Source organism: Megalops cyprinoides, chromosome 5 (genome assembly GCF_013368585.1).
Source record: "Megalops cyprinoides isolate fMegCyp1 chromosome 5, fMegCyp1.pri, whole genome shotgun sequence".
NCBI lineage: Eukaryota > Metazoa > Chordata > Actinopteri > Elopiformes > Megalopidae > Megalops > Megalops cyprinoides.
In genome coordinates, this window is record NC_050587.1 from 31,880,457 (window position 1) to 31,890,142 (window position 9,686).

The following is a 9,686-nucleotide window of genomic DNA, read 5'->3' on the forward strand; positions in this document are numbered from 1 at the left end:
TGATACATGGACATTTTTTTAATATACATACAAGGCTTTTTGAACTAAGAATGATCTAAATTGTCATTATTAAGCATCATTTGAAGGTGAAGCCTTTTTTTAGAACCATTTTTGTAGCTTGCCCTGCCCCCTTTCAGCCTGTGAACATTTTCTATATGGTGGCTGAAGTCCTTCCCACCTTTTACCATTAGTGGATTTATTGCCCTGCCCAATTTTCCCATTGGCTAAAACTTTATGACCCCCCCCTTCCTTCCTTCCTTCCCCCCTTAAAGCTCAACCATTTGGTATATTTTTAAGTTTTAATCCTTGTTGCCCACCAAATAAAAGTTCTGAACAGTTTGTAGTGTCTGGTTCTGTCTTCTCAGGATCTTCAAGATCTCAGAACAGTGGGAGCACATTCAAACGGTCTAAATTTTAAAAGCCATGTTGAATGGCTAACAGTACTAATATGGAGTCACATGGTCAAATAAGATACAATACGATTAGCCATTGTACATGAGACTCCATACCTGATCGGAAAAAAAGTCATGTCTACAGAATTGTGTATGCTTTTATTACACAAATGGGATTGGCCACAAATGTTCTTTTTGGCAGGTTTGTAATATTCTGCTTTCAACATTGCCAGTGGTTCCTTGAGCTCCTGATTGAAATGCAATTGCAGGACCTCCTGTTACACAGCCTCTGGGCTTTAATAAACTTTACAGATTCATAAAAATCTTCAAAAAAAAACTTGTCAAAAGCATTTACTTTGTATGACAACCCAAATGATGGTACTTGTAATGATTTCACATAAAATGGAAGCTTAAGCACAAGAGTAATTCAGCTGCCATAGCAAATTCATTTTCATACTTCAGCAATATACGCTTTTATAAAAAGTTCACACCATGCCTTTCTGATTATAAAAGTTATCACACAATGCAGCTATGTATATGCAGTGGGCTGCTAGAATGTTTCCAGTGCCCCAGTCTTTCGACTGGGTTCTAAAGCCCTCTACAAAAGGCCTCTTGCCTTTACAGTATGACCATAAAACTAGGTCCATGGGAACAGAAGTTGCACCTTTTTCCATACAAGAAGTGCACTTGTACTTTCTTCAAAACTATCGCCATCCTTATCACCTTTACAGAAAGCTAGATGATCTAACGGTTCATTCCAACAAGCTTAATTCATCACCAGCACAGCATTCAAATGGCTGCAAGCATCTACGCAAACCCAAAAGGACGGCATCTGTCATGTTTTCATTGACATTTTATCCCAGATTACCGAGGTGTGACGGAGTGCCGGGTTCGAGGCCGGGTGGGGTTACTACTCTTGCCCTTCGCTACACTAGGGTTAAAAAAATTCCCCAAACTCCAAGGCCACCATATCTTAAGACATGGTTACAAGAAAATATTAACCAAAACATGGAGACTGATATTTAGGAGCACAGGAGGAAGATAAACCTTTGGTCTCGTTTCTGAGATTGGAAGACTACAATTAAATGCTCATTAAACTGCTTTAGTTGTACCCACTCCTATTCACAACAGAAAATACACAGCACCACCTGCCATGACTGAGTGGAATTCTGATACTATTTCACAAGGCCATAAGCCTACATGATACAGGTCCATGAACCCCATGCAAACAGAGGGGACCTATCCATGGCTGGTGTTTGAAATAAGGCAGTGACAGGTCTGTGCAAGATCAGGGTGCCACACAGTAATGAGCATCAACTGGTCCACCAAGGCACATGCAGCGCAAAGATTTATATACATTCAGCTTCAGTGTAAAGTGCTTTGAGACTGCTTAACGGAAAACGCTGAGGAACTCAGCAGAAACATGTCTTCACAGTTTAAAGCAACGAAAACAAAAACACTAGGGGAAATATAACGGCAGCCAAGAGCTGCCTGCATTTCCAAACCAACTGAATGTTTTAAGCAAGTCCAAGGCTTTGTAAAGAACACACTGAATTACATAATTCAAAATAAAACTGTACAGAACCAACATAAAAAAAGTCCAATTTGAGGAGTTTGCTATTCATCCCCCGTCTTAATTTTTTTCTTCTTTTTCTTCTTCTCGGTCTGTGGCGTCTCTGGCGTAACCTCTGCGGTCTCCATCGCTGCCTCATCCACAGGCTCTGGCTCTATCGCCTCGCTCTTTCGCTTCTTTTTCTTCTTAGGCGCCGGCGTGTCCTCCACGCCGTTCGTCTCTGCTGCCTCTTCCTCCATTTCCTCTTCCTGCTTCTTGTTCTTTTTCTTCTTGGGTGCAGGTGTGTCTTCTGTACCCTTCGTCTCTGCCCCCTCTTCTTCCACCACCTCCCGCTTCTTCTTTTTCTTGGGCGTAGGTGTGTCCCCCACACCATTTGTCTCCGCCCCCTCTTCCACCTCTTCCTCCTGCTTCATTTTCTTTTTCTTCTTCTTGACGGTTTCCGCGTCTCCGTTTTCGGCAGTCTGGGGGGGAGGCAAGAGGGGGGGGAAAAAAAAGTATGTGGTTTTAGCACACTGTGGGGCACGATCCAGTTGCGTCAGTTTTGGAGACAGGAATGTGACCATTTTAAGCATGATGTCCCACCCACTTCAGTGAACGGGCCTATGGCAAGAGACCCGCCAATGGTTCGGAGAGGGTTAATCTCGCATGTCGTACACTATGACAGGACCATGTGCCGGGTCCAGCCATAAATCAGCCATGCGTGGAGTCCTGTAGACTCTGAAGCGCTGCGGCGGCCGATGGCTTACCTCGCCATTGCTCTTGACCTTGCTCTCCTCCTCTTCCTCCTCGCCCTCCGCCATGGAGAGCGCTGCAAGCTTCTTTTCGCGCTTCTTTCGTTTCCTCTCTTTCTTCTCCAACTTTCTCTTGATCTCAGCAGCCACTTCTCCAGCCTGATGGGGTTTTATTGAGGGTCAGCAAATCCAGTTTACGCAAGTCAAACCTTTTAGGCTATATGCTTACATCCAACACACAGTTCTTCAGATTCACGATTTTAAAGGGCAGCAGGTCAAGGTCATTTAAACCTTTCCAGTCGGGCTACAGAGAGACCCACTGCGTTAGTGTGATGTGGGTCTACAGGTGCGTGCCGTGTCAGGCTCATTAAATCAGTTTTTACCCCCATATTAGGAGTCGGGAAAGAGGAGTCATCACTCACAGCATGTCACCTGGCTCTAAACCAAGGATTCAGGCTTAACTCTGTTAAAGCACAATATATCTGTCCACTGAAATCAATACCTTAATATAAAACAAAACGCTGACAATGGTACGATCTCCAGCCAAGACCAACAGTTATTTTTAAACTGAATCTCAAGACTCTCAGGAGTGAGATCAAGAATCTCAAGAGTGTTCAGTGAGACATAAGGGATGGAAAAAAAATGGCCGATTACAAAATGCTTAGTGTATGCAACTGCATTTCTGAAGTTTTATCAAACAGAGGGCCACTGGCATGCTGTGGCTTCTGGAAGCTGGAGCCCCGAGCCCAGGAAATTCTCCTCACCTCTTTCACTGCCTCCTTCATGACATCCACGTTTTTGCGCGGCACGTCACCCGTCTCGTAGAAGGACAGACGCTCCTCGACCTGGTCCCTCAGCTTGTCGCCAAAGACGCTAGTGGGCAACTCTGGGACACAGGAAAACGACAGTCAATGACAGTGAGATGGAATAACCACTGGGGTCAAAGGAAGAGTGAATGTGGGCTTTGCTCAGTGTCTGATATCTCAACATCCACCCCAAGGGGAGGAATACTGTTGACGAAAAATATGAGCATCACTGCAAAGAGCCAGCAGACGATTCCTCCTTCCTTCCAGAAGGGGGCACCGTTTGAAAAAACTTGGTCATGTTTTTCATCAGTTGCATAAGCCCCCCCCCAAACTCCAGACTCCGTCTTACCCGAGAAGCAGTCAATGCGCGAGGCGATTGTGCACTTGTTGGCCAGGTAACGGGAGATGCGCCCCTTGTTCTTGGCAGCAGCACGCCCGATGAAGGTCGAGTGGAAGATCAGGCCGTATTTGGGGGTGTTCCCTCGAGTCTTCAGGGCTCTGGGTTGTGGGGTTGAATCCATCTTAGCGGTTGATGCTACATACCTCTACCCGGAACACTAATGGTGGCTACATCCGAATCTAAAGACCTGATCTGCTTCCAGTCCAGTTGGGTGACCAAGCTGGACGTCACCTAAACAACTTCTAAACATCTAAAATATGTACCTTTTCCTGTTCAACTGTACTTCAGATTACATCCTCCCAATCTTAACCTCAGTGGTTACCAGTCAAAGTAAACTGGCTTGCCCATTCATCCTCATATACACATCTTGAGTTTAACTACCTCTTTCAGCGCCCTGGGTGGCTGCTCAGACTGTGGGGTGCTTTGGGGGAGTTAAGGATCACAGGAGGGCGCGAACGCCCCCCTCACCCATCTCGGCTCTGCCCCGGCCCTGCCATCACTACAGCCACCCGTCGCCCCTGCAGAGGGGCGGGCAAATACCTGAACAGGGCTTTCTCCGCGCCCAGGATCTGCACCGTGGAGGCCGGGTACTTCGCCAGGTTGGTCAGGCTGCCGGCGTGAGAGATCAGACGGGCCCCGACCTGGGTGAGAGATGGGGAAGGGTAACAAAGGAAAGGAATCGGTTAATACATGTTCACATGTTCCAACTATTGTAATCTGTGTGAATGAGGCGACAAAAGGCTAGTGTTCAGCCCAGTCCCAGAAGACTGCAATTCCAAGCTCACTTCAAAAATAAAACCCCTCTCCCAACTGGAAGAGGAAGCTAAAACTGGTCCAAGACAAGAAAGCATGCACCAAGTCACAACTGTCGAGGACAGGGATACAGGCTACTGGGCCATGGAAAACACCAGAAAGATTGATGGAAGTGGGACGCATCAGCACCTAGAGGCTGTCATCACGGAGATCAGTGGATTGACAGATTTGGTATAACATCATGTGTCCCTGGGTGGCAAGAGGGAAGGGGTTTGGGGGAGAGGGAGGAGCAGACAGGCTGCACGTACCACTTCACCGATGAGGGCAGCCAAGTTGGGGGCTACCTGGCCCATTTTGGAGCGCAGGTACTCCTGCAGCCCCTGCCGGTAGTCCACCAGGGAGACCACTCTGCTGGAGAAGCTCTCGATGTTGATCAGGTCAATGGGGGAGATGTCCATACCTGTACAGGTAAGAGGGCCCCGTTAGTGCCATGCATGAGCAAAGCATCCAGTACACAGATGCAAAATGCCATCCACACCAAATGCACGTTTGCAGGAGCGATTAGCGCGGTCCACTGTTGATACTGACCCATGGAGCTGCGAGAGGCCTCCAGGATGGCCTGGGCCTTGGCGCTGTCCATCACCACCTCCTCCAGCGCCTCCAGGCTCTCCTCGGACAGCTCCTTGCGGTTCCCAATGAGACGGGCCAGGCGGCAGTACGTGGCGTTATCCGACACAATCTTGATCAGCTCAGGGAAGTGGTACCCGTACCACTCGCTGCACACCAGAGAGAGGGGGAGGCAGAGAGGATGAGCATGGAACAGTGAACAGGGGGGAAAAAAACAGATCTACAGACTGACAAGACAGGAAGCAAAAGCGATTCAGATCAATTCATATTAGAAAAGTCCTTACTGACTCTGGAAAAAAGGGCAGGCAAAAATTCCATGCAACAGAAGCGAGAACCTTGTACTGTGACTGGACGATTGACACAATGAGTTGTCTCCCCCCTCGGTGTCGCCCCCCGCAGGACAGAATCGGAATGACCCTGCCCTGCATGTGAGGGGGCGGTAAGGGGGGAGTTACTGTTCCTCCTCTTTCTATACAGCCAGCGCAAAGAGCACTGTCTGTGGTAAGCACTGGGAGGGTGCGACAACACAGACCACCAGCATGCAGCATTTTACTGACCAGGGCCTGCATTTTTAAGCCGTTCCAGACCTCCCCCTAAAAGTCAGGCAGGTACCAGACATGAGAGTACACTTAAATATCCCAACTCTGGTCTGCAAAGGGTATTCTCGAAAAGAAATCTAATGCAGGAGTTTAAAAAAGTGGCAGCGCAGCTAGCCGCACAAGACTAACAGGAGATTCAATTAAGGACTTCTGACTGGCTCTGACAAACACGCACCAAGAAACACTAAAATGACCACTGAAAAATGCAGGCCATACAAAAACCACGCCAGACCAGGCACCTTGCAGACACCAGCATGGCGTGGCAGGATGGCGGAGGGTCACCCGAGGACAGAGAAGTGCTGGGTGCAGAGGGACAGGGACACGGGGGGGCGTACCGCACGCGCATGGCGAAGGTGTTGATGTCCTTGTCCAGCTGGTCCAGCAGGGCGATGGACTGGATGATCATGTTGTCGGCCCGGTTCACGTTGAACTTGACCTTCGCCCTGGAGTAGCTGTGGCCCAAACCGAGCTGTGCCTTCGAGGCCGCCTGGGCCGTGAGCCCCTTCACCAGGGAGTGGAAGTGCAGGCGAACCCCTGATGAGGATGACAGGAAACGGTTAATGGTACTCTGCATCCCTCCCCCGGGTACCCAGTCTGTTCAAGCTTTTTGAGAGGCATCAACAGGGGTCAGTGTAGATTGCATCACCACCACAGAGCAGACTCTGTACCCAGTTAATGAGGCCAAAATTGGAACATTTCAGTATTGTGCAAAACAGGTAATATTCCAGTGTGTCAGAGAGGCTGGACGACAGACTAAAAACTCTCTTGCCCAAATGATCCAATGACCGCAGTAATGCTTAAAATAGGACATTAAAGTTGATTGCCAGACCTAATGATAAATGACTTTCTCCCAAGGGAATAAAGCACTCATCTCTGCACTTATCTAGCTGACATTTTTCAGTACTCCAAAGTAACTGATATGGGGTTTCTGGAGTCCAGGTAAAACTATCCAGTGCAAACAAGCTGGAACTAGCCATCATGTGTGTCCGTTCTCACCTCTGAGTATCTCGGCCACGACCCCACCCGTCTGGATGGACAGCCCAAGCTCCTCCTGCAGTGCTGCTCCAATCTTCGCATCAGACACACCCAGGATATTCTTCTTCTTACCACCAGGGGGCAGGTTTGTCTCAAGGAACAACTTCAGATCTGCATGCACAACTCCTGTCCAGAGAAATCACATCCACAAAAGTCATCCCTGGAACAGAGACTTCTTCCACCTCTGTCATTAACCAAATTACTGGTATTGCAGCTAAATCAGCACAGATCAATTAAACAAGAAGCTTTAGCAGGCCCATAAATTAGCCCCTGCATTTCCAACTGTGTGAATGCTGACCTGGCTCAGAGGTTCAGTCTGAAGTTATGCTGACATCACTGTTTATCAGTGGATTGACAGATTATTAGAACATCACCACATCTGAGCCCATCTACTACAGGAATGACAGAAGTCCCCCAGTGGTGCCCCAGGTAATTCACAGGTCCCCCTCACCTTCAGAGACAGCGTTGATATTCTCCAAGGCTGACTGGGCTGACTTAAAGGGGAAGAAGGCAGCCAGCTTGACCACATTGTTGAATTTCCCAATATTCAGAACACTATCCTCCACCTATGAGAAAAATCAGGGAGACACACTTAAACCGTGAACAATTAAACAGCCAATACAGGACAATCCGAGTATGAGCTCCTACATACAGTTCTGCCTGCACGTCCTTACAGGAAACAGGCCACACAATGTACAAATTGCGGCTATAACTTAAAATACTCATCTCCTGGCTTGAAAAAAAAAAGGTGGTGAACAATGGTTGTTAAAATATACCAACCTGTGGAAGTAGCATGCCGATCTCCTCCACTTCCTTGACGGCGAAAAGAGCATAGCCTGCCGCATGCTCAAACAGCACGTGTAGCAGCACCTAGGAGAGAGCCACGTGTCAGAATGTATGGCGAAAAAGGCAACTTGCCAGTTTAGACCTTGCCGTAAACATTACAGCTGAACCTTTTCAATTTGTAAGATTTTCTGCACAACAGCTCACTTCATAGTGCAATTTGAAGCTTCAACACTAACGTTTCGTTTGAATCCATCTGACTGCGTAAAACATATCGACTGTTAGTTATGATTTTGTCAATTTATGCTAAGTCACCACGGAAAAGCTACTGACTACGCAATTCGTAACTGGCTACACAAATGAGCAAAGTTACTTCGGGTCACCCCAAAAGCACCAGCGTCAGCATGCCGGCACCAGGTCAGTAACCGGCTATGCTGCAAACACGTGGCGACTCCCGCGAGTTGAAATCAAAGCAGAGGTAACCATCTAATGCATGATCCCGCTTTTATCTAGCTAGTTGCTTAGCTAGAATATTATCCGTGTCACTACACGGCATCACAGACCCGTGTATAATGTATCGATATCTGGCTACTCCTTGCTGCAACGGGGGAACAAGCTACCCGGCCGCACGCCGACTGCCAACACGTGGTCACACAATGTAGACCCCGGCCTGCGGTCTGGCTAACATCGGTGGAATCAGTACTGTCATATTCAAACACCGGCTACATTTACATCGGTTTACACCATCACTTGGCAAAGAAGACATGCCAACGAGAAATTATAGCAAATTTAGGATGGAAATGATCGGACACACATTTTAGTCCAAGGCCTCCCCTGCAGCGAGCCCTCCCTAACTAGCTACAAATGCTTAGCTAGAGAGCTATTAAATCACTGGCCTAAGAACTGCGCACGTGTGCGCTTTTTAATCGTACAGCAACTATTCAGAATTTTACTGAATGAAATGTAAAGATTATTAACTGTTGCTATTTTGGCGTCATTTCTGGAAAAAATGTATGGTAGCCAACGTTAACCACGTTCTCTTCTTGTGGACCCTTAAAACCACACACATGTACTCTTCCATAATCAGTTCACTTATATTTAAGCACATACGTGCGATGCCACTTTTATTCAAAATAATTTTAATCCATACATAATTTAAATTCTCACCATGATTAGAAAAGTCCGGGTGCTGCAGACGATGTGTCCTCTACTGTCCGCGAACAGCGTGTTAAAGAATTCCCATGTTTCCTCGGGCGCCCACACCGCAAGTAGTTATAGTCCCAAATATCGCGAGAATAAAGTAAACTGGAGGACTGAAGGTGCGCCATCTGTCGAGGATCGTTTGCTCTGCCGACACATTTTTTTCACGACAAAGAAGGAATATTTGTAGGCACTCGATATACACTCAACAAATACAATCGTTTTGATTTAAATAGGAGAGATCAACTAATTTTAGTGTATCCACACTCTGAATTCTAAAAAATCAAATTAACAACTAACTGTAAAGCCAAAATGTGGTCGCCGGAAAAAAAATCAATTTCGCGAAATATGGAAGTCTTCAAATGTCAAAATAAAAACCCTCACTCCGCTAATTCTGCTGCCGAGACATTGTAGCGCCATGCTGGTAGACAGCACTGTGGAGGGGGGGGGTGGGGGGGGGAGCTGGCAATTCCTTTGCCTGCCCTGAATCAACATGAAATCAAGGTCTAAAAAAAACCATTTCTGCATTTCTCTCTATGCGTTAACTGTAGATGTACTGTTAAAATGCAAGTATTTCTTGCAAGTATTTGCAAGTGTGGCATGTACGAAGAAAGACTGTTAAGGAGACTGATGCCATCTTCTTATGAACTGCAGCATTTCTACTGTCTAGGTCTCCGTGGGGAAGTCTTACGGCCCTGCACAAATAGGAATGTAACTCTCTTCACTCCTCCTTCTTCATGTTCTACCCAGAGGCTAAAGAAAGCTTGATACATGTGTGAGCCATTAT

General features: G+C 47.1%; 1 protein-coding gene and 2 non-coding genes across 4 annotated transcripts; all 3 read right to left on the reverse strand.

The window, feature by feature from the left end:
* Positions 1-2,001: 2,001 nt before the first annotated feature.
* Positions 2,002-8,952, reverse strand: nop56 (NOP56 ribonucleoprotein homolog). 2 transcript variants are annotated; one of them, XM_036530023.1, is made up of 13 exons: positions 8,867-8,952; positions 7,697-7,786; positions 7,368-7,482; positions 6,878-7,042; positions 6,217-6,415; positions 5,244-5,431; positions 4,964-5,115; positions 4,443-4,543; positions 3,852-4,000; positions 3,461-3,582; positions 2,712-2,855; positions 2,361-2,426; positions 2,002-2,288 (listed from the first exon to the last, which is right to left on the reverse strand). In XM_036530023.1, the coding sequence occupies exons 1-13, from the start codon at positions 8,867-8,869 to the stop codon at positions 2,010-2,012; spliced, it is 1,773 nt and encodes a 590-aa protein (XP_036385916.1). In that variant the 5' UTR covers positions 8,870-8,952; the 3' UTR covers positions 2,002-2,009. The 2 variants fall into 2 exon arrangements, with proteins under 2 accessions (XP_036385916.1, XP_036385915.1); XM_036530022.1 differs by having other exon boundaries at positions 2,002-2,426.
* On the reverse strand, positions 3,052-3,119 carry LOC118778590. Its single transcript, XR_005004997.1, has one exon. It is a non-coding gene; the product is annotated as a small nucleolar RNA SNORD57 (small nucleolar RNA).
* LOC118778594 lies at positions 5,649-5,800 on the reverse strand. Its single transcript, XR_005005001.1, has one exon. It is a non-coding gene; the product is annotated as a small nucleolar RNA SNORA51 (small nucleolar RNA).
* Positions 8,953-9,686: the final 734 nt, after the last annotated feature.

Coding starts and splice junctions, on each gene's coding strand:
- nop56 (XM_036530022.1), bottom strand. Junction 6,416..6,877: donor CGTGGCCGAGATACTCAGAG/GTGAGAACGGAC, acceptor CATCCTCATCAG/GGGTTCGCCTGCACTTCCAC. Junction 2,427..2,711: donor AGGTCAAGAGCAATGGCGAG/GTAAGCCATCGG, acceptor CCTCCCCCCCAG/ACTGCCGAAAACGGAGACGC.